General features: G+C 38.1%; 1 protein-coding gene across 1 annotated transcript; it reads left to right on the forward strand.

The window, feature by feature from the left end:
- Positions 1-2,089: 2,089 nt before the first annotated feature.
- Positions 2,090-25,472, forward strand: LOC134318337 (transketolase-like). Its single transcript, XM_062999202.1, has 14 exons — positions 2,090-2,260; positions 8,011-8,128; positions 9,148-9,261; positions 12,075-12,172; positions 12,813-13,004; positions 13,426-13,544; positions 15,511-15,707; positions 16,959-17,123; positions 18,160-18,316; positions 20,493-20,623; positions 20,739-20,822; positions 22,186-22,279; positions 23,232-23,354; positions 23,842-25,472. The coding sequence occupies exons 1-14, from the start codon at positions 2,154-2,156 to the stop codon at positions 24,027-24,029; spliced, it is 1,887 nt and encodes a 628-aa protein (XP_062855272.1). The 5' UTR covers positions 2,090-2,153; the 3' UTR covers positions 24,030-25,472.
- Positions 25,473-25,528: the final 56 nt, after the last annotated feature.

The raw sequence follows: 25,528 nt of genomic DNA on the forward strand, positions 1-25,528 counted from the left end.
TGGATTGGGTTTGAATGGATGAGCAGCTGCACACAAGACTATAGTCACCAGATACCAAGTGTTGGCTGGAGTGAGGTAAAGCACACCAGCATTGGACTCCTGAACTGGAAACATTCTCTGCTGTAATAAATCATATGTAATTATCTGGCACTCTGCCAGACCAATGTTTCTCAATTTTGATCTATGATTATCCTATACCCTGTTTTTCTGGCTGCTTTCTGCTTGTTAATTAATAAGTTAGATCAGGTGTGCAGGAGCAGGAAAAAACATAACCTATGCACGCTACTCAAAGTCCAAAATGGAGCAACACTGAACCTGATGGATCTGGTTTTGATAAAACAGGAATAATTGTCTGGAACTGTTTTATCTTGAACAGGTAGGTTAAAATGGTGGCAAAACAAAACTTGGTACCATGCATTTGTATATTTTTTTTCTTTTGAGTACCTCAAAGCAGATCTGGTCAGCAAACCAGGCTTGGCACAGGTTTATACACTGGATACCCTTCCTGATGCAATTCTCCTTATTTGATCCTGGCACTCCTTGGAAATTAGCCAATTATGTTCATGCATATGCCTCAAACCCCAGATCCCTTGATCTCAGCAGTAGTGGGCTAGCATATTTTACTGCTGTGCCACACAAGAGCCCAGTATTAACACAGTACTAGTATGTACACAAATGTAAAGTGCGTTACAAATTAAATGTATTATTATTATTATTTGTATATCAAAAGTGTAGTTGTTAGATTGTTGAAAACAATTTTTTCAAAATAGCCAGTGTTTTGGATCAACGTTTCTAATAGTATGGAAAAGGTTGGCTGCCATCACAGATCTGGGCTCACATAAAGAATTTATCTTTAATTTGGATAACATAATGAAGCCAAGTCTGGTATTGTCACATGACCTTTCCATTTTGATATGGTTCCCAAGTGGACAGTGAATAAAGAAAAGTTATACGTAGAAAAATGAAACAGTTTACATAACCCATAACCCACTTACTTTAAAAAGCTGTAACATTACATGTTGAAACGAGGAAACAATAAACAGATATTGTTACAGTGTTAATTATTGTGTCACTTATTCAAAAATCACTTATTCACCATACAAAAAGTATCAAACAATAAACAATGAAAAGTCTGAGTGGCTTTTTTTAAACTGCTTGAGCGGCAGGGTGGCTCGTTGGATAGCCCAGTAGGTTCTGGGCTTGATTCCCTTTTGGAGCAGTCCAGGTCCTTTTAGTTTGGAGTTTGCATGTTCTCACCATGTGTGGGTTTCCTCCGGGAACTCCAGTTTTCTCCCACAGTCCAAAGACATGCGATCAGCTTAATTGGAGATACAAAATTGCTCTAGGTCAGAGTGTGTGAGAGTGTGTTTGCCCTATCATGGACTGGCAACCTGTCCAGGGTGTTTCCTAGGTTTCGCACAGTGAATTGCACCAACCGCAAACCTGAGTAGGTGGTAAAACCTATTTTATTATGACAGTGATTTCTTGTTGTGGTGGTCCCCCAGCTACACACCACATAGGATCACATTTGTATCAGGGACACAACACTCTGGGGCTTGAAGCAACCAGTGGCCTATGGCATTTGGACCACTAAAATCTTTATTGGGCACCTTAAATCCGTGCTTCAGGAGTGCAAAACATTATAACAAAGTGATTTACCAGCCTTTAGCTTTAATCTCTATGTAAGAACAGGTCCATGGGTCCCTGTTTTGCGTAATGATTGAATTGCAAAATGCCGGAGTCATTTGGGGCACTGTGTTCATGATGACTCAGGTTAAATTTGACATGTCTCTTTCTCCACTCCGCCTCTGTCAGGAACAAACACTGGCACACCCAAACACAGGAAAGTGGGACCACGGGTACGCGCACATTACTGTCTTTTTATATTCTATATTTTACTGGTTTAAAACGAAATCAGATCTGGTTGGTTCGTGCATTATTATATTAAGTTTGAACAACCAGCGCTCACTTTGTATTCCTCTTAATTCCTCTCAATGCACTGCAACTGGCACAAGCGGCGGAATGCTCATGTCATACTGATACAGTAGGTGGCGATATAGAGTCGTTCTTTCAGTATTGCTATTACAGTGGTCCACAGCTCAACTGTAGGTTCATTTGTAAGCTCTCACTGTGCAGTCTGACAGCCCAAAAATATGGACCAGTATCATAAACCCGACCAGCAAACACTACAAGCGCTGAGGAACATCGCCAACCGGCTCAGGATTAACTCCATTAAAGCTACCACTGCAGCTGGCAGCGGGTAAGAAGTACAGAAAATAATTCTGGCACACTACATATAACATTGGGTTATTATGTTTGCAAATTGTGCTATGATTTCATAGTGATGTTATAATTGAATATCTATTTTGATTACATTTTTGTGTAAACAGCTTAATTTTATTTAAGTTTTAGGTTGGTCTTTAAGCACTGTTAGTGGCGAGAGTGAGACGGGGGCAATTGCACTGGCATAGCTGCACATTATCACCTATTTTTTGTAACGTAACGTGTTCTCCCCAATTAAATTAAGTCTGTTTATACAAATTACAAATCAAGTTTTGTGTTTTTTTGTAGTTACATATATTTCTCTTCGAATGAACATAAAAGAGTTACAGCCGTCTTTCATATCTCATATTGCAGTTCTTTATATACACTGAAATAAAACACAGCTACCGCATTTGGGTTTTAAGATTTTCAAAGTATATAATTTATATAATTTAAACACTTAGTATCACAAAGCAGAAGGTAAAACGCCCACTCGTGCGGAGCTTGTCTGCAGCGAGTCTAAACTCGACCGTCTGCAACCTGTCAAAAGCCCAGAGCGCATGCGCAGAAACATGGTCTCAGGATTAGGTGTATCGATCCGCCACACTAGTTAAAATAGATGGCAGATTGGTGCTGCATCACACTAACATATAGTGAACAAGGGGAATTCTTCTAAAATTACATGAAAAGGATTTGGCGATTTTAACATTATATCAAATCAAATTTAGTTGGCTTATCACACTTTACAAAAACAACATTTGAATTGGCTTTTCTAAATTGTCCTTAGGTGTAAGTGAATTTGTGTCCAGTGTTTTCCTGCCTCATACCCACTGTTCTAGTTCTCTGATATAGTTATATGGGTTTGGGAATACTAACTGTTAAGAAAACTGTTGTTGCTTAACAGTCTACCACAGACCACAGACTGTTAAGTAGATGAAGTATTGTATTAAGGAAGAATTCTACTTGCAATTAGTATTCTTTGTCCCTAAGCAGGGCTGGACTGGGAACAAAATTCAGCCCTGGACTTTTTTCTTCACCAGCCCACTACAAGCACATCGCGCCACACATATCACCCCCTACTCAAATGTTAGATGATTGATATTAATAGTTTTCATCTATCTTACCACTAAAGTTATTAACTCACTATAATAAAAATTTAAATAATAAAAAAATAACTACAAACAATTATATATATATTTCCAACACTTTCCATCTATCACACATAAAATTTACAATTTCTCAAATGGTTCTATTGGATTTCCCCATCCTGTTTCATTAAACCGCAAGAAATAAAATTAAACCTTTCTTTCATTTAACCTTTAACACTGGTAAATATGCTTTTTTCGCACTTTTATTCACACGTGATTCACGTTTGTTCCAAATTAGTGCATTGCTCCGATGAGCAAAGAAATAAATCGCATGTGTAAATACTTTACATGTTGACAAGGGAAATTAACCATGTGAGCTACAGTATATAATCACTCTAAAAATGTCCTGAACAGCTGTATTTTCCTTTCTGTATTATAGAGGACAAGATAGTGTTTACTTTTTCTGAAGAGCAGAGACTAATGGTACCGTCTCAAATTATATCCACCGCCCTATGTAGTGCACTTGGACATGACATCATAGAACTTTTACAAAAATCGTCCTTAAAACGGCTGGTTTAAAGTCCCTGGTATTATTAAAAAGTAGTAGATAACTACTTATTAATCATTCAGTGACTGTTAAAAGAAATGTTTTGTACTGTTAGGAAGTACCCTAAGTAGGGCATAGGCGACATTTGAGATGGGCCCACAGTCTCTTCTTAAACGGCGTTACTAACGAAGCAGAGTCACTGAACACTAACTTTTCCTTTTCTGCTCTTTGGCTATGCTGTAGTTCCTCACTGCCAAACAGGTTGTCCAGTTTCCTGCACTTTTCTGCATCTGCTTGCAGCTTTTTCTGTGTTTTATCACAGGCTTTTTTCTCCTTAACGCTTTTTCGACCCTTTCTCCATCTCGCACTCATTCCTAGTTTTTGTTAGTGATGGGTCGGTCGCGAACGATCCGGCTCTAAGAGTCGGCTCTTTAAAGTGAACGACGGGATCCGGCTCCTCATTGGGAGCCGATTCGTTTTTTTCCGGGGGGTTTTTTCTGTCAAAGCCGCACGTGATTGGTCAAGATACGTGGTGGCGTTTGTGTGTTTACACTGAGCAGGAGGGGAGGGGTTGCACACACAAACACACACAGCGAGCACACGAACAGGAGGGAGAGAGAGAGAGAGAGAGAGAGAGAGAGAGAGAGAGAGAGAACTCAGTGTTTACACAGCCAGACATTACACGCTGGAAAGGTGAGGAAAATGAGTGACAGGAAACATAGTAAAGTTTGGACACGAGGAGCCCCTTTTACAGAGAAGTTTAAACCATATTGTGTACTACAACCCCTGGCAAAAATTATGGAATCACCACTCTTGGAAGATGTTCTGTCAATTGTTTAATTTTGTAGAAAAAAAATAAATCACAGACATGCCACAAAACTATCATTTCTCAAAATGTCAACCTTCTGGCATTAAGAAACAATAAAAAAAAGAAACAAATATAATAGTTGTGGTCAGTCACAATTGCTTTTTTTAGATCAAGTAGAGGAAAAAAATATGGAATCACTCAAATCTGAGGAAAAAATTATGGAATCACTCTGTAATTTGCAGTTTAAAAACAAAACATCTGCAGCAGATTAGATTTGCTAATTATTCTTCAGTTTAAAAAGAGTGCTCACACCTCGGAGAGCTGTTGCACAAAGCAGATTGTCATGAATCATGGTTCCAACACAAGATATGTCAGTTGAAACAAATGAGAGGATTATAAAACTCCTTCAAGAAGATAAATCATTGTGGAATGTCGCAAAAGATGTTGGTTGTTCCCAGTAAGCTGTGTTTAAAATCTGGACCAAGTACAAACAAAATGGGAAGGTTGTAAAAGGGAAGCATACTGGTAGACCAAGTAAGACATCAAAGCATCAAGATAGAAAACAAAGCAATATGTCTTGAAAACAGAAAATGCACAACAAAACAAATGAGAAACAAGTGGCCGGAAAGTGGATTCAATGTCTGTGACTGAACTGTAAGAAATCACCTAAAAGAAATGGGATTTACATACAGAAAAGCCAAACAAAAGCCACCATTAACACCTAAAAAGAAAAGAACAAGGTTAAAGTAGGCTAAAGAAAAGCAATCGTGGACTGTGGGTGACTGGATAAAAGTGATCTTCAGTGATGAATCGCGAATCTGCATTGGGCAAGGTGATGATGCTGGAACTTTTGTTTGGTGTCTGTCCAATGAAATTTATGAAGATAACTGCCTAAAGAAAACATGTTAATTTCCACAGTTGTTGATGATATGGGCCTGCATGTCGGGTAAAGGCACAGGGGAGATGGTCTTCAATAAATGCCAAAGTCCACATTGAAATTTTGGACGCTTTTCTTATTCCATCAGTTGAAAGGATGTTTGGTGATGATGACTTCATTTTTCAAGATGATAATGCATCTTGCCATAGGGCAAAGGACGTGAAAACTTTCCTTCAAGAAAACATATAATGTCAATGGCATGGCCTGCAAATAGTCCGGATCTCAATCCATTTGAAAATCTCTGGTGAAAATTGAAGAAAATGGTCAATGACAAGGTTCCAACCTGCAAAGCTGATCTGGCAACAGCAAGAGACAGTTGAAGGCAGATTGATGAAGAATACTGTTTGTCATTAGTTAACTCCATGCCTCATAGAGTTTAAACCATTATAAAAGCCAGAGGTGGTGCAACAAAGTAATAATGGTGCAGTGTTTTCTAATGATTCCATAATTTTTTCCTCAGATTTGAGTGATTCCATATTTTTTTCCTCTACTTGATCTAAAAAAAAAAGCAATTGTGACTGCCCACAACTATTATATTTGTTTCTTTTTTTATTGTTTCTTAATGCCAGAGGGTTGACAGTTTGAGAAATGATAGTTTTGTGGCATGTCTGTGATTTATTTGTTTTCTACAAAATTAAACAATTGAAAGAACATCTTCCAAGAGTGGTGATTCCATAATTTTTGCCAGGGGTTGTATAAACTCAGTCAGTGAAACATTGGTTTCATGTGTTGAATTTTTAAAAAATTTTTATTTTTATTTTTTTACTTTTGTCCTAATCTTTGACATTCCCAGGTTTACATTGAGAGGTATGATATTGAATCACTAGAATGAGGTACCTTGCCTTCTTAAAAATCCAAATAATTTGATATCTTCTACAAACCTAAATCTACAAACCTAAATCTACAAACCTAAAGTGTTCTCAGAGCACCTTAGTAATACATGCATGGTTTAACCCAGCCTTTCTCAACCGGGGTGCCGTCTGGCTTCGTCAGGGGTGCCGTCAAAAATATTCTGATAATGATGGGTCGTTCGCGAACGATCCGATTCTATTGAACGGCTCTTAAAAATGAACCAGAGGAACCGAGTCGCGCCTCTGGGACACACACACACACACAAACTGTGTGTATTTTTGGATACGACTTTACAAATTTTGCACACCTGCATTGTTATGGCAGATCCTCTCATCCTTTATCAAGTGTCAGTGAGCTACCATCTTTAGGTTTCTCCACAGATGGTCAATTGGGTTTAAATCTGGGCTTTCGCTGAGCCACAAAAGGACATTGAGATGCTTGCCCTGGTGTTGTTTTTACTGTCATATTAAAATGTGTACTGTTGCCCATTAAAGAGTTTTTCTTCAAGAATGTTTCTGTACTTGGCTGCATTCATCAGTCACTTAGTTCTTAACAGTTTCCCTGTTCCAGCCTCTGAGAACCACCCACATAGTAGGATGCTGCTACCACACTGTTTCGTTTTGGGATGATTTTAGCCTGTTGATAGACAGTAACTGTGTGTTTTTTTGTCATAGATAGTGCTGTTTTGCCCTAAGATTTTAATTCTTGTCTCATCAGACAAGAGAATCTTTTTCATTGTTTTGCCGGAGTGTTATGATGCCATTTAGCAAACTCCAAGCAGGCTGTTGTATACCTTTTACTCAAAAGTGGCTTTTGTCTTGCCACTCTGCCATAAAAGCCTGATTTATGGTTACAGCATTTTAGTTACCGTAAAGCCTGCACTTAGGGGCGCTCATGTGGCACAGCGGGATTTTTCACTAACACACCAGTGTTGGGATTCTAAACTTTGTAAGTTCAAATTTTAGCTTTTCTACTGGTTGGCTTGGTGCCCCCTATCAGGCACAATTGGCAGTGCCTGCAGCAGACAAAATTAGCCACTAAGTCTGCTGGATGGGGAAAAAAACATACAAAAAAAATGGAGGACTGTGCACTTGTTGCTGGAAGCATGTGTCAGGCAAATATACCCTTCTTAGGCACAACCGTGGTCCTCAGCAGCGGAAGACTAATTGGCTATGCTAAAATTGGGAGAAAAAGGGAGAAAATGCATGAATAAAATAGTAAAGTAAATAAATAAATGATATAGTCTGTATTCTGACTTGGCCATTTCATTTATTATTCCAAAGGTGTTGCTGCTGACCATGTGCACGTTTTGGCATCCATAATTTTCCTGGATGTGAATGTCTGGATGTTGGATATGGTAGAGTAGAACACCATATCTAGAGACATCTAAACCGTGACAGACTAATTATGTGTAATGCAATCATGTTGACATGGACCAAAATGTTAAAGCAATGCCTGTTGAGTGTAAAGGAGGTTGGTGTGCGTATGTAATGTTTGCATGTTTTCTATTCGCTAGACATCCGACATCATGTTGCAGTGCAGCAGAGATCATGTCTGTGCTCTTTTTCCACACTATGAAATACAAAACAGATGACCCACGCAATCCCAACAACGACCGATTCGTCCTGTCTAAGGTATCAATCACACAAGATCCACAAAGCAGTGCTGTGGCTAACATACAATGCATGGCAAAAGTATGTGTATGGGGGTTTCTGCCACACCTATTGCAATTTTACAGCCTTGTAATTGGGTCTTTCTAATAATAGTGCAAATATGAAAGCAGATAAACATCCACCTATTATGAGGCTGCACCATTCATTGAGCCCTAAACTCTAAATAAGATAATTATTCCAAGAGTGTACCATAATTGAGTTTGTCAAATAAACAAATAATGATATAATAATAATAGTACATGTGAGATCAGATGTTTGTTCTGACTGCACACAGTGTGTTTTGTCAAGTTGTGATTTAGTTAATGTACTATACTATACTATTTTTTATACCCACAAATATGGATGTTAAATCTGTGATAAATTTCAATCTAATATGTAAGCTTACCACTGCAAAGAGTTCAAGCTCTCAAGTTTAAATCTCAGCTGTGCAACCAGGCTGGCCCAATGCTTAACAGACAGGTCAGTGACCTTTGATGTCAGGTCAAGGCATCATCATGGTCATGGAGATACACACAAGGAACAGCTTGTCCCTCAGTGTGAGAATCTACTTTTGGCTGGTGTAATGAGGCGGCCAGTGACTGCACACGGTTTGGAGGGGGTAGGTGGTAGACTGCAGCTCTCCTTGGCCAGCTTCAGGATAGTGCAAGTGGCCAAATATTTCCAGAAATTATTGATTTTTGCTATTAAATATAATTCCAGTGTAAATTACACAAATGACACAGAGTGCACTGTTTTATTGAGACACCATAATTTTAAAGCATGTCTTTTACTGCCTACACCTTTCACATAATGTTTAAATTGTGGCCACTTTACAATAATGTTAGGTACATGTTTTATTAGGCTCTACAATAATTGTCTGTTTACTCCATAAAAAAGTAATTATTTAATCCTTGTTCTTCAGTGTTAAACCTTTGACAGATGTTTGGTGTGTATATTTTATGTATGCATATCTGTGTTAACTGTGTAATTTTGTGTCTTAGGGTCATGCTGCTCCAGTGCTTTATGCGGCCTGGGCGGAGGCAGGTTACCTGAAAGAGAGTGAGTTGCTTAATCTTCGAAAGATTGACTCTATTCTGGAGGGCCACCCAGTGCCAGTAAGTGCATATGAATACACATGAACAAACATACCTAAAAGTGTTTTCTTTTTTTTTCTGAAAGACTTTTTGTTATGTGCTGTCAAAATTCTACGGTTGTGGTAGGTCTGGATCCCTTAGGTACACTGGGTTTAAGGCAGGAATACCCTGGACAGGGCATCAATCCATTGCAGAGCTTCGATCACCTCCCCCCTAGGGGACATAGCCAATCACGACTGTCTAGACCAGCCTTTCTCAACCGGGGTGCCGTCTGGCTTCGTCAGGGGTGCCGTCAAAAATATTCTGATAATGATGGGTCGTTCGCGAACGATCCGATTCTATTGAACGGCTCTTTAAAATGAACCAAAGGAACCGAGTCGCGCCTCTGGGAGCCACTATATATTTTTTTAGATTTCTGCCCAGTTCTTATCGGTTGTAATCCACGCATTCAGCTTCACATCAGTAGAGGGAATCATTCAGTCATAATAATAAGAGCTGTTTATTGTCGAAATTCAAATCCGAAAACGGAGAGCGGAGAGCGAGCGAGACACACACACAGAGAGAGAGAGAGCGAGAGACACACACACACACACACACAAACTGATCGTTATTACTACCTCATTACTGTAAATATTATAATTTTTATTGTTATTATTTTGCACTGTTTTTATTAATATTTTATCCTGTTTTATATTTTTTTGCACATGTAACTGTTTTGTATATATTTGTTCTTTCTTACTGTTATTTTTATTATTTCTCTCTAACTTGCTTTGGCAATACGAATGTCTTTATTTGTCATGCCAATAAAGCTTCTTTTGAGTTTGAGTTGAGAGAGCCGTAACCGAGCTACAGAGAGAACATGCAGAAAAGAAGCAGTGCTCTTAATATAATGACAAATAATTGAGAAATAAACTATAAACTTGTTTAATTATGTTAAATCTGATTCGTTCATGGCGCGAACTGAGCTTTTCGAGCCTAACTTACATCAAGAACAAGTACAGGGAGCGACTGAGGGCTCTGGACCAGGAGCTCCGAGTCTGCCTCTCATCCATCCCTGCCAGAATAGGGCGATTGTGTGCATCATCCCAGGCTCAGGTTTCCCATTAAAAGTAAGTCACGTTTACCCCTCCCTCCCTAAATGACACCTTATGGTGTGTGTGCGTGTGTGTTAGCAGTCCGAGGGATGCAGAGTGTAAGTTTTTTAATACATTTTTGACTGGGGTGACTTGAGATTTGGCATACTTTTAAAGGGTGCCGTGACTGAAAAAAGGTTGAGAAACACTGGTCTAGACACCCTGCCAGCCGATAGCACCACTGAGATTCGATCCTGGATCTCAGCGGTGGTGGGCTAGCGTAAAAGGTGCACATTTCTCTGTTGTTAGAATTTTTGGATGATGTTTTTTTTAACTTAACACTAATCATAGCCCAGTAAACAGTAATTATACAATCCTACTTTAGATTTAGCATATGAACAAAAGTATTAGGACATCACATTACACCTACAGGATATTTTATAACATTCTAAATTCATAGACTTTACTATGGAGTTAGTCCCCCTCCCCCCCCCCTTTACAGCTATAACAGCTTTCACTCTTCTGTAAAGGCTTTTTGCAAGATTTTGGAGTGTGTCTGTGGGATATTTTGCCCATTCATTCAGAAGAGCAGTTGTGAGGTCAGACACTGATGTTGGACGAGAGGTCCTGGCTTAAGATTTTTGTTCTAGATCATCCCAAAGGTTAACAGGGCACCAGGGCTCTGTGTGGGCCAGTCAAGTTCTTTCACATTAAACTCACCAACCATGCTTTTATGGACCTTGCTTTGTGCTCTGGGGCACAGTCATGCTGAAACAAACTATGCCCACAAAGTTGGAAGCATACAATTGTCCAAAATATCTTGATATATTAAAGCACTAGGATTTCCTTTCACTGGAACTAAGGGGCCTAGTCCAACCCCTGATAAACAACCTCTTTACAGTTTGTACAGTGCAGTCAGGCAGGTAATGTTTTCCTGACATTCGCCAAACCCAGACTCGTCCATCAGACTGCCAGATAGAGAAGCAAGATTCATCACTTTACAGAATACATTTCCATCACTCCAGAGTCCAGTGCCTGTATGCTTAACATCACCCCATCTGACACTGTTATCTTGGCACCAGTTGCATGAACACACACTTTAGCACACACTTTTACTTTTAGCTGTAATTTTAAATTGCTAATCATTTCAGGTTTTTTCAAATTTTTACTTTCAAGGACAGGCATGTTCCCCTTGTGTCTGTGTAAATGTCCTCTGGGTAGATAAATGGTATATAGTATGCTCTCAGTTGCATCTAGTTGTAATGGAGTGGGTAAATGGGTGCCTTCAGAGAACATTCATGCGTTCCGCTTAGCATTTGGTGCCCTGTCCACGGCAACTCTGATCAGTATTGGAGCAGATCTGAAAATGAAGAGAAAAATATAAAAGAATAAATTAATAAAACAGTGCATTTATCATTTAGCCATGAATAGTCCTTAGGTGCAAAACTCAAATTATATAAAAATGCCTTTATTTGTCATATTTATTATTTATATATTTACATGTACACATGTACAGTACAATTAAATTCATTGTCTGCATATTCCAGCTTGTTTGGAAGCTGGGTCAGAGCGCAGGTTCAGCCATTGTACAGCGCCCCTGGAGCAGACAGGGTTAAGGACCTTGTTCCAGGGCCCAACAGTGGCTGCATAGCAGGGCCTGTATTTGAACCAAACGTCTTCTGACTAATAACCCAAAGCTCCCCTAAGACAGTGCATATACTGTTAAAGGTTTTCACCATGTGTGCGTGTGTGTTTGTACAGAAACAACAGTTTGTGGATGTGGCCACAGGTTCTCTTGGACAAGGACTCGGGGCTGCATGTGGGATGGCGTACACTGGAAAATACTTTGACAAAGCCAGGTACATTATACTGCACATCAATACACAATAATTGGCTGAATAATTAGAATATGTACTTCTCTGGCAAAAGAGATTTTTTAAACTTTAATTTATGCCCTTTTCAAAATGTTTTCAAATATTTAGCTTCGTACTTTTGTACAAATATTAAGAGAATGAACAGATCACAGATTTTTGTTTGTACAAATACTGTTTGTAAATTAACTGTTTTTACAAAGTTGGAAGCATATAATTTATATTATTTCTTTTATACCTGATGTTATAAATGTATTAACTATTGGGGGACTTAAAGCAGTTGCAAATCTCTCTATAAGTAGCTGGCCCCAAAATGTCTCCAATAGCCCATCAATGACCCAGACAAGCATCTAAGTTATTTAAGACCTAGGGCCCTTGGGTGGCACATCACTATATGAGTTTGTTGTTTATGAACTCCATTCACCTGCGTTTATGTATTTGATTATGTAAAAAATGTCTGCTAATTTCGAAAACCGATTCAATCCTCTCAACACTAACTGTGAGTGCATGTGGCTGTTTTCAGACTCAACATTTTGTGGATTTCCTGCAAGAGTAACACGCAAGCAAAACTAATACAAGAAACTCTGTGTATGTGTATCATCTTTTGTTTATTTTTTTCTGGTTGTAGTTACCATGTGTACTGTTTGCTGGGTGATGGTGAGATGTCAGAGGGCTCAGTATGGGAGGCCATGGCCTTTGCCTCCCTTTATCACTTGGACAACTTGGTTGCCATTCTGGACATTAACCGATTGGGACAGAGTGACCCCACACCCCTACAGCACCAGGTGGAGACATACAAGAAACGCTGTGAGGCCTTTGGGTAAGGCATATGAGGTTTTATTTTATGTACAGTCAGCTTCAAAGTTATTGACTCCCTTGGTAAGGATGGGTAGATAACCTTAAACTGAAAATGTTAGAGGAATCTAATCTTTTGTAAATAATTAAGTGTATTATGTCTGAAGATGTTAAATGGGGATTCCTCTTCTGCTGCTGCTTAAATGAGTGGGAGAGGATGTACATGGGGCATAGCATGACTGTCTGTGGTATGAGAGAGATTGTCTGAAAGTTCACAACTGGCCTGTGAAAAGTAGCAGCTGGCAAATGCACACATGTCGTATAGTGGCCGGCTGGTAGACATTGCAATAGGGATTTGGAGGAAAAAGTGGAAAAGCTGGACAGCTCCAGTCCTGGATGGCTGCAGCTCATTCAAATTTTAACATAATTATACTTTGTGTGTTTAGGTGGCATGCTGTCGTAGTGGATGGCCACAGTGTGGAGGAACTGTGTAAGGTTCTGTGCCAGCCTCGCAACCAACCCACTGCCATTATTGCTCACACCATAAAGGGCAAGGGCATTCCAGGTATTACACACACACACACACACACACACACACAAACACACATCTATAAACATGGGGCAAAGTATATGCACTGTACACTCTATTCAAGAGATAATGATTACTGAATTGTACTTTTATTTGGAAATAATGGATGAGATGGAATTGCAGAACATATCTAGTGGATACTTACAATAAGCATTTAAATTATCATAATTCCCTCAAAGTGCTTTACCATAGATCATCCAAGTAGTAAAATAATTTGCAATAAATCTTAATTTGGAAGAAAATTTTGTAAACTCGTCTTCCTTCGAATTATTACAAACCAACAGCTAAATTTCACCAACAATCAGCAATGCATAAACCTTCATGTAGTTATTTGACATTTTAAACTGTGCAACATACACTTACTGTTTAGTTTATTAGATTTTCTAGTATGCATTAATTGATTATTTTATAAGCCACACTTTCCATACAGATGAACTTGATCAGCCATAACATTAAAACCACCTCCTTGTTTCTACACTCACTGTCCATTTTATCAGCTCCACTTACCATATAAAAGCACTTTGTAGTTCTACAATTATTGACTGTAGTCCATCTATTTTTCTACATACTTTTTAGCCCCCTTTCACCCTGTTCTTCAATGGTCAGGACTCTCCCAGGACCACTAAAGAGCAGATATTATTTAGGTGGTGCATCATTCTCAGCACTGCACTGACAATGACATAGTGGTGGTGTGTTAGTGTGTGTTGTGCTGGTATGAGTGGATCAGACACAGCAGCGCTGCTGGAGTTTTTAAATACCGTGTCCACTCACTGTCCACTCTATTAAACACTCCTACCTAGTTGGTCCACCTTGTAGATGTAAAGTCAGAGACAATCGCTCATCTATTGCTGCTGTTTGAGTTGGTCATCTTCTAGACCTTCAGTGGTCACAGGACGCTGCCCACAGGGCGCTGTTGGCTGGATATTTTTGGTTGATGGACTATTCTCAGTCCAGCAGTGACAGTGAGGTGTTTAAAAACTCCATCAGCATTGCTGTGTCTTATCCACTCAACACACACTAACAAACCACCACCATGTCAGTGTCACTGCAGTGCTGAGAATGATCCAACACCTAAATAATACCTACTCTGTAGTGGTCCTGGGAGAGTCCTGACCATTGAAGAACAGCATGGAAGGGGGCTAACAAAGCATGCAGAGAAACAGATGGACTACAGTCAGTAATTGTAGAACTACAAAGTGCTCCTATATGGTAGGTGAGTGTAGAAACAAGGAGGTGGTTTTAATGTTATGGCTGATCGGTGTATATACTGTATGACAGTAGACCACTTGTTGCTCTGTACCACCCATTTATTAATGAAGAGGCTGCATAAAAACCCCACTTACCAGATGTTATTTAGGTGCTTGTCCACTCTCAGCACTACAGTGACACAGTGTAATAATATGGTAGTGTGTGTTGTACTGGTATACATATATCAGGTGAGTATCTGCTGCAGGAGTGTTTTGGGGATTTTTAAACACCACAGTGTCAGTACTTGGATTAGTATAAATCTTTAACCAAAAATTTAAAGATAACACCAACCTGTGACCAAAAATGTCCACTGAGGAGGATTGTCATACATTGTGTATATAAAAGAAAATGTCTCTCTTTTATAACTGTACACCTAGAACATGTGCTGACACGGTATGTGTTCCTAATAAAAAGCCTAGTAAGATTTAACAGTGATTAAAAATCCCAGCAACACTGCTGCACCAGTACGGTACACTCATGTTAGTGTCATTGCAGTGCTGAGAATAATCCATCACTCAAATAATATATGGTCAATGGGTGATCTTATGGTGGTCCCTTTTAATTAATTGATAGGTTTGAGAGTCAGTAATTGTATTCTTTTAAAGATTTTACATTTATATAGTGGCAAATGAATGCACATTTGTGTTTTGCAAATGAATATTTGTGTTTTACAGCATATATATCTGTGCTTTAGGGACAGAGAATGAGATGGGCTGGCATGGTAAGCCCCTGTCCAAGGACATGGCTGAGAGCATTATAAAGGAGCTACAGAGCCATATTACAAGTAGCAGCAAGCAACTGTGCCCTCAGCTTCCGAGTGAGGATGCGCCATCAGTTAGCCTAAAAAACATCAGCATGCCCAGCGCTCCCAGCTACAAAATTGGAGAAAAGGTATTTTTGGGGAAATTTACTTTAAAGCCTGGTTGTCCAGTAGCATGATTGGTTAGTCATGTAATAGCCTGTCCCTCAAAACTTGGTCAATGAAAATAGAAGAGTATTTGTTAAGTAGGCTACTGTGACAATTAGTGGCTATAACTGCAGTTTATGTATTGGATCAACCATATCCAAGATGTTCTATAAAATTGGTCCAATAGGAGTAAAGGGTAATGTTTAGGATTAAATTCTAAGTAGTATGTGTGGCAGTAATTTTAACAAGGCACATTCATCAGGTTACACCATTCCCACTGTAAAGTTTGCTAGTGGTTGCATCATGTTATAAGAATAGTTCTTACCAGCAGGAACTGGCAATTTGATCAGGAATGATAGATGCACTACATAAAGTTTTCTTGCAGTAGGATACTGTCTAGCAGGGTCCACATACTATGCAAGGGTTAAAAGCAAGACAGTTGGCCTAAATTTAATTTTACCTTTATCTCTCATGGGCTGATTCTCTCCTGAAAGAGGTTTCAGGGCCACTAAAAGGTAGTTTATTAACCCATTGTGGTCAATGGCCATGTGGTTAAGTTACTTTGTTTTACGGTCTTAAAAGTTTGTCCTTCAGCATAAAAATAATCCAAAGCAAGAAGATGATATACTTTATTTGTCATATATACATATACAGGTGTACAGTACAATGAAATTCTTTCTTCGCATATCCCAGCTTGTTTGGAAGCTGGGGTCAGAGCGCAGGGTCAGCCATCGTACGGCGCCCCTGAAGCAGACAGGGTTAAGGGCCTTGTTCAACGACCCAACAGTGGCTGCATAGCAGGGCCTGGATTTGAACCGCCAATCTTTCGGTTGATAGCCCAAAGCTCTACCCACTAGGCTACCACTGTCCCCACTACCCACTAGGCTACCACTGTGATGGTAAATAAAAATAGTTAATGTCACTGAGTAGCCCAATCAGAGTCCTAATATTAATCCCATCAAACATCTGTGGTATTACCTTAAAATTATTGCACTCGGCTGCTTCTCATCTAACTTGTTAGAGCTTGAAAGAAGAAAAATGAGCCAATATTGACACCATGCAAAATTAATTAAGACCTCTTTAAAAAGTCTAGCTGGCTAGGTGGCTCAGCTGAGTGCCAACATCTCGATTTTATATAGTGGATTTTCACACTAAGGATTTAATTTTTGATAGTGTATATCAAACAGGTTGTTGGTGGAATTATCATTAAAGTCATTAAAAGTACTGTTTTTCAGATTGCTACAAGAAAAGCATATGGATTGGCCCTGGCAAAACTTGGCCATTCCAGTGAGCGTGTTGTGGTAATGGATGGAGACACAAAGAACTCCACTTTCTCTGAGATCTTCAGGAAGGAATTTCCAAACCGTTATGTGGAGTGCTACATCGCCGAGCAGAACATGGTACTTCATTGTCTTTTTAAATTCAGTTTGTGAGTCAAAACATTTTACTAAAGTGTTCCACAAGTTACACGTAAATCTTTAGTGGTTGTGTTAATTACATTGTGAATAATTTTTGTAGTTTTTATTTTCTTATTAAGTCATGGCATTCTTCAGAACGTTTATATAACAGGAACTCATCACTCTGGGTAGCATGGTTTACTGAAACTTTAGACACTTTATGGCATGTATCAAGCCCAAATGTACAACAAAATGCAGATATGATTATACTATTTGAACACTCCCTCTAATAACTGAATTTTTAATATGACATTTATATAAAATAAATCATTACTTTAGCATTGCTCTAGCATTACTTTGCTTTGCCCCAGTTACAAATCAAGGTCTATAAAAATGGTTTGAAGAATTTGGTGTTGATAAACTGAAGTGGCCTGCACAAAGCCCTGATCTCAACCCCATTAAACAAATTTGGGATGAATTAAAGAATGATTGGTAGTCAGGCTTTCTTTTACCACTCCAATATCTGGCCTTACATAAGTTTTTGACTGAAAGAACACAAACCCCACTGCAAAGGAATTAGGGTAATCTCAGTATTAATGCCCATGTTTTTGAAAAAGGATATTCAACAGGCCCATAGTGTCCACATACTTTTGTACATATAGTTTTTCTCAATAAAGTGTTACTCAATAACTGCAGAAATGATGGAGTTTCACAGATGGAGTAATATATCTGGTAGAGATTGTGAAGAAACAAAACAGGAACTTTTAAAAAAAGGAAGTTTAGCTGAGGTCTTACAGTATCATATCTTGCTAAAGTGCCTTGTGTGTGTGTGTGGTGTTTTCTTGACAAAATGCATGATGTAAATTAACATGTTTGTGTAATACAGTTGTTTTACTCATTACCAGATCATCTCTTAGAGGTGTTATATAACTATGACTGGTACAACCAGTGCATGTCTGATAATAGGTGCAAAAATGCATGGAAATAGGGAATCTGGCCTTTGTCTAAAGTAATTCATATATTTGTTATTATATTTCAGATAAGTGTTGCTGTAGGCTGTGCCACTCGGGATCGCAATGTTGTTTTTGCTTCCACATTTGCCACGTTCTTCACCAGAGCCTATGACCAGCTCCGCATGGCCGTCATCTCAGAGAGCAACATCAACCTTTGTGGCTCACACTGCGGTGTATCTATCGGTTAGTGTCCACCAACCTCAGCTATAACCATAGTTATATGGATCTATAGAACACATTTTTTATTTAAATAATTATTACAAGATCTGTGAGAGGCAGGTTTTGAAGACAGTCTTATGCAAAAGTATGGACATTCCTGGTTAAGTTCCACTAGTAAAAAGTGAATTTAAGTTAACTCATTTACCGGGAACAAACATTTTAATGCACAATTACAGTTTTTATTTAATTACCATTGCTCACAAATAAGCTGAAAATGACATTTATTTTTTTCTTGGAAAATTAAAAAGCATAGAATTCATCTTCATTCATGTATATGTTAGTATACACTATATGAACAAGTCTGTGGACACCTGACCATTGTTGGACATCCTACTCCAAATACTCCAAAACCATGGGCGTAAGTGTAAAGTTTGAAAAATAACATGTATATACGTAATCAATTTTATACATGGTTAGCTATAGGTGTGACTAAAACACCTGATTCTAATACTTCAAAGGGGTCAGACTTGTCCTTGACACATGCTTATCTTGATTTGTCTGTAGTTTATGCAAATTATAGGAATTCCTAGAATGCAGTTTAGGCCTCAGAGGTCTCCTGGTTTTCCTAGGAATAGCTCTTACAAGGTCTTTTAATTTTGTTGACTTTGGTTAAGTTGCGTTATTAACATGTCTTAAGCGTAATTAAATAAAACAGGATGCAAACAAAGGGTCTGAATACTTGTAAATAAGAGCTGTCTAAAAATATGTTTTAACTTTCATTTTGCTGATTTATTGTAGATTGATGAGTAAAATTGCAGTAATATCCATTCAAAATCAAACCCACTACACAATAATATCATTGAATACTTACTGAATTTTTATTTTTGATTTACTGTATAGTTTTCCTTTTGACAACACCAAAAACTATTATCAAAAACCAACCATATTTACCTGTTTTCTACCACCTAACTTTCTATCTGGCTTGAAATCTCGTTTTAGAAAAAATTGGAAAATTACATACCTAAGGTGACTACGTATAAACTGGCAACTTTGAAGATAAAAATAAATGATGAAATGTTATATGAGCTACAGCTGCCACAATATATATCTTGAACTACTTTATAAATATTAGTTGTTACATTTAGTTGTCAGCTCATCCTACAAACATTGAATTAATAAACCTACAAACACCAGAACCCTGTTTTTGGATCCGTAAGATGTAAGTGTTTGTAAAAATACAAAATCGTATTAATAAAGAGGAACTTATTTTAGTGCATGCAGTATACAGTAATAATGATTCAAACTTCCAGGCAACCTTACATAAATAATGCACTTTATTTGAATGCACTATTTTATAGACAACAGTATGTACACACCTGACAATGAGCTTTTGGACATATTTTTCTATAACCATTAATATGGAGTTAGGACTAGTAACCAGAAGGTCGCTGGTTCAAGCACCACATCTGCCAGCTTACCACTGTTGGGCCCTCAACCCTCAATTGCTTGCAATGTATACTGTCTCAATTGTAAGTCGCTTTGGATAAAGGCGTCTGCTAAATGCTGAAAATGTACATGTAAATGTCGGTCAGATCCCCTCTACACATTGTTGGAGTTCCTTTGTGCCAAACTTGTCAAGCTATGTCTTTATGGACCTCACTTTTCACAGTCTTGTTAGAACTTAAAAGATCCTTGTCCACGCTGTTGTCACAAAGTTGGAAGCATATAATAAATTGTATACACCTGCTAGCCATGGGTTCAGCTAAAACACCTAAACTTCATAATTAGAAAGTGTGTCCACATACTTTTGCCTATATAGTGTGGACACTGATAAATGGTCTCATATAATTTTTTTGCTGTTAACCATGTGTGAAATTTTGTTAGCATTAGTATTCGATACATCCCTTTAACGGTCTGGACCATCTCTTGTTTCACTTCTTCTTCTCTTATTTAGTTTCTTCTATTTAGTTTCCTCATACCAGTCTCTTCCTCATTTCTTCATGCTTGCACTCTATGGTATTCACTCTCTCCCTAACTTCCTTCTCTCTGTGTCACATGGAAGTGGTGCGAGGGCTCCTGATTTTTCTTCGTCAGGTACAGAGCATGCCATCCTGCATGAGTACAACACTGTGGACTTGTTTGCTTTTTACTTCATCCCTTGTAAGATTTCTTTAAATTAGCATGTTTGTTGATTTCCTAGGAGAGGATGGAGCCTCTCAGATGGGACTGGAGGATTTGGCAATGTTCAGAGCTATTCCCACAGCTACTGTGTTTTACCCTAGTGATAGTGTGTCCACTGAAAAAGCTGTGGAGCTGGCTGCAAACACAAAGGTACCCGTAATCCTCCAGGAGGCTAGAATACATTATGTATCACTATATTCACCATAAATTCCCAGTATGCTCTGCAAAGATGGTATTTTTGCTAAACTGCTTGTTTATTTTATAGGGTCTTTGTTTTATCAGAACTAGTCGCCCAGAAAATGCCACCATCTACAACAGCAATGAAGAATTCCGTGTAGGCCAGGCGAAGGTATGTGCAACAAATTTTATGTTGAAAATCCTACATAGTGGAGGTCTGCACAGGTCTGCTACTCAATTTTAATCCAGTGCTTGGCAGCTCTTGAGCAAAACTGGGTTTGTTTGTACCATGTTCTGTCTGCACTCTAAAGATTTGTCCACAGAAATGTATTCTATTAGTTTACCAATGGCAGCTCAAATACAACCCCTTGTAAAAAATGATGGAAGCACTCGTTAGAAGGGTTTATGAGGAATGTTCTGCTGTCTTAGATGAAACTAAGGTCAACCAAGTCAAAACTTGGTTAAGGAACCAGTCCTGGAATATCCTGGAGTGGTTCTCTCACTTTCCAGATTTAAATTAATCAAACCTTAATGAGCTGGAAGAATTTGCACAAGAAGAATGGGTAAACATTGTACAATAAAGGTGTCAGAAGTTTGTAAGCACTTACTAAAATCGCTTTTAGAGTTTATCAATGTAAAAGGTTGTTTCACCTAGTACTGAGGCTGGAGGTTAATAATTGTGCATGTGGACATTTGTTGAGAAAACTAGATGTTTTTTATTCAAAGTGATGTCAAACCATCTTATCAAAAGTGCTTGCATGTGATAATACATATTCTTTCTTTTTGTAAATTGTCATTGAGCACATCACCATAATAGTGTGTTTTACTATTATAGGGGGTGAGGGGGGGTTGAATATTTCCAATTCCAATTGAAAACTCTGGTTTCCTCCCACAGTCCAAAGACATGCAGTCAGGTTAATTGGAGACACTGAATTGCCCTATAGGTGAATGGGTGTGTGTATGTGTGTGTGTGTGTGTGTCTGCCCTGCGATGGACTGGCGCCCTGTCCAGGGTGCCTTGCGCCCATTGAAAAGCTGGGATAAGCTCCAGCACCGCCCCGCAACCCTAATTGGATAAGCGGTTAAGAAAGTGATTGCCTAAAGAAAACAGTCAAATGTCTGCACTCAAATATGGGGTTCCATGTTAGGTAAAGGACCAGGTGAGGTGGTAATCATATTCTCAACAGTCAATGCACAAATGTACAATAACATTTTGATCAATAAAAATAGATTTGGATGATAATGCATCTTGCCACAGAGCAAAAAGTGTTAAAGCTTTTCTTCACTAAAGAAAACGTATTAACTCAATTACATGGATGACAAACAGCCTGGATCTGGTTGTTTTGCATTTTTTTAAGTAGCACTTCACTTCCATGCCACCACCGTACACACCATGCAAAAAGGTCTTTGATTGGTCATTTTGCATGTCAGTTAAATGACAACTACACATAAAAATATGCGGTTTGTCGATAATTTGTCAATACTAATACAATGTACAACTGGCTTGATAAACTTACATTTATTGTTTTTATGCAGGTTGTAATTAAGACCAGCAAGGACCTCGTCACTGTGATTGGAGCAGGTGTAACTCTGCATGAAGCACTATTTGCAGCCGAACAGCTGAAAAAAGGTACAGAATACGAACTGTGGGACATTGAATATACTTAATGGATCTTCTCCTACTTAATGTTGTGCCTGTGTGTGTGGTGTATATACCCTGGATTCAGAAAATATTCTTTTTTACCCATAATTGTTTTGTCAATTTTTTTTAGACTGGAAATGGATTGTCATTTTTACACATCAGTCTTCACTTGATCACCCATAATGGCAGTGAATGGAAGTGAAAACATGTTCTTAAATATTTTTTTAATGTTAATTAAAACTAAAAGTTAAACATCTACATCTGTGCAAATTATATCCCATTTGCATGGCAGATCCTGTCAAGCGCCATCAGATTGTCAGATGGCCAAAGTTTGTGATTTGCTGTCTTCAGGTCTCTTCATGGATGACTTCAAGTCAAGGACATTAATAGGCTTACATTTATTGTCTTAGTGCTGGCTTTGCTGCACAAAAAAATCTTCATCCCAACAGACAAGATAATCTAAGCAGGCTGTCATACTGCTGCCTTTTACTCAACAGTGGTTTCTGTCTTGCCATAAAGGCTGCTAAAGAAATGGTTGTTCCTCCAACAGGTTCTTCCATCTCTGCACAAAACATTTGGAGCTTTTTTGAGTCATTGTTGGGTTTTATTTTTACCCTCCTATTTGCCAACCTGCCCAATTTAGATAAGGCTGTGCTTAACGTCTTCCAGTTCAAAATTATTGTCGCCACTAAGAACACTTGATTTTTTTATACTTCTGGTTTTTGGCTTGACACAATACAATGCTGGATATCCACACAGTTCTTTGGACTTCATGACTTAAAAAATTAAGGGGTCTGAATACTTTCTGAACCTACTATATTCACTTATTAACCAGTCTAGAATGAATATAAACAATTCTTTGTTACTGTTTGCCATACTTATTATTATTAATTATTACTTGGTAGGTGTTATTACTAATCTTAAGATTTTCTCTTCACAGAGGGCATCAATGTCCGAGTGATTGACCCATTCACCATTAAACCCCTGGACTCAAAGACAATCATTGAAAATGCAAAGGCAACAGGGGGTAAAATCCTCACTGTAGAGGACCACTACTATGAGGGTGCGTCTTTTAAATGGCTAATAAATACAACACAAAATACATAATATTAGCAATTTTATTAGCATATTATGTCAATTTTTATGAATTTATATTTAAATTTATTAGCACTTGTGTTTTTTTTTTTTTTTTTTTTTTTTTTTTTTTAATTTTGAGCAATTTTTATCCACTGACCAATTGGGACACAGCTTTTAAAGCTAGTAAAAAGTACCAAGAGCCTGACTGTGTGTTTACAAGGTAGCTATGGTACTAGATTTTGTGTCATATAAGGTGCTTTTATTTTAAAAAAGCACTGGTCAGTACATTTTTTATATTGAATCAAATGGTCACTGTGAACATCAGTAAGCAAAATCTGATCTTACTGTCCATGCACATGCATTTATGCATTAAGAATAATAGAAGAATAGGCTGCTTTATAAAGTATGTTGTAAATGAATTTAAATCCTTCTTTTAAATATTACTGATCAAACGTATGTTTGTGATTGTGCAGGTGGTCTGGGAGAAGCAGTTTGTTCAGCTGTGGTAAATGAGCATGATTTTAAAGTGCAGCGTCTTGCTGTATCTCATGTGCCACGCAGCGGGAAACCCAACGAGCTGCTCAAACTGTTCAACATCGACCGTGATGCTATTAAAGAGGCTGTGAGGAAGATGGTCAACGTTACCACTAACAAAAAATAGCTCTCCAAAAACCTCTGTCTAGTAGCAGTAAGTCAAGGTGACTGGACGTGGGGTATAATTATATTTATATTATAATTACAATTAGGTTTCATCATCAGTAGTCATTCATTCAGTACAGCTACCAGGATTTTAATGTAGTAATTGCTATATTCAGTACATGTACAATCTAGAGTGCAGTAAAATAACTACAGATAGAACAGCTTGGCTGTGTTCCAAACCATTAGTGGTGTACAAATTAGTACATCCTATATAGTTTATCGCTAATTGGTTTGGGATAAAGCACTTATATCTATCACCCTCTACCACACTCCTTTCCCAACTCCGTGCAGGCGCCACCAACCAGCCAGCAGAGGTTTAATCCCGCCCCTATCTGAACAACAGGCCAATCTTTGTTCATGTGGCCGCTCAGCCTCAGCTGGCAGGCAGAGCCAAGATTCGATACAATGTATTCGAGATCCCAGCTCTGGTGAACAGCGTGTGTTTTTACCGCTGCGCCACCTGAGCGGCTTATTTGGTACATTTTGATAAATTTATTTGGGGGGCAAAGGATGTCTGCTATCAACTGTTTAGTGCAGTGAGAGATTCATTATAAAATACAAATATTTGGTGGAAATCACTAAATCCAACAATTCTGACAAGTGGCTTAATAGCCAATTGAATTAAATATTTTTGTAGGATCAGGAGCAGCCTATGATGTAACGTATTTTCTTTGATAATGTTTCCATATTGTGGGGTTATGATGATAGTAATTATTATTAAGTGACACCAAGTCTATTCCGACTTTTGGATTGTACTTCTCCAGAACATCCTGCTTGGGTCTTCAGGCTTCTTAAAGTCTCATTCATTGTTCATCTAATTGTATTCATCTATCTTGTGACTGGGTGTCCTCTTTTTTTGAAACTTTTGCTCTTGAAAATGTAAAAAAAAAAAAGTTGTTTTCATCATCAGATAATTGCAAAAATACTATTAAAATAGAAGTTTAAAAATAATTTTAAGATTAAACCCCTGTGTTCAGTCACCTTGAAACCTTTTTACTTAACCAGAATATTTTTATGCCTTGACCAAGCTGAGCATTACTTTACAGTGTGAACTTGATTTGTCTCCCATGAGAAATGAGTTTTGTTTTATTAAGAGTTTAATATTATGGTAAGATAACTTAATGCTTCCAAAGGTTCTGTAGCATAAAAGTCATTTTGTCACTTATAGTAATAATAATAGTATTAAGTATTATGAATAGTATTGATAAAGGATTAAACTTAAGAAAATTCTGAATCTGGTCACTTTACCTATTGATGTATAACTATGCAAGCTCAATAGAGCCAGGCTTTTATAAAGGAACCTAATGTTAAACCAAACATTCCAATTAAATCTTTGTATTGTGCACTTTGTTCTATTTTTCTGTCAAAGCAATAAAGACAGTACTCTGGTGCTTCCAAAACTCTGCATTAGAATTCAGTTTAATTTGTTAATGCTAAGAAATATAGACATGAAAATTTCTA

Source organism: Trichomycterus rosablanca, chromosome 7 (genome assembly GCF_030014385.1).
Source record: "Trichomycterus rosablanca isolate fTriRos1 chromosome 7, fTriRos1.hap1, whole genome shotgun sequence".
In the NCBI taxonomy this organism is placed as follows: Eukaryota; Metazoa; Chordata; class Actinopteri; order Siluriformes; family Trichomycteridae; genus Trichomycterus; species Trichomycterus rosablanca.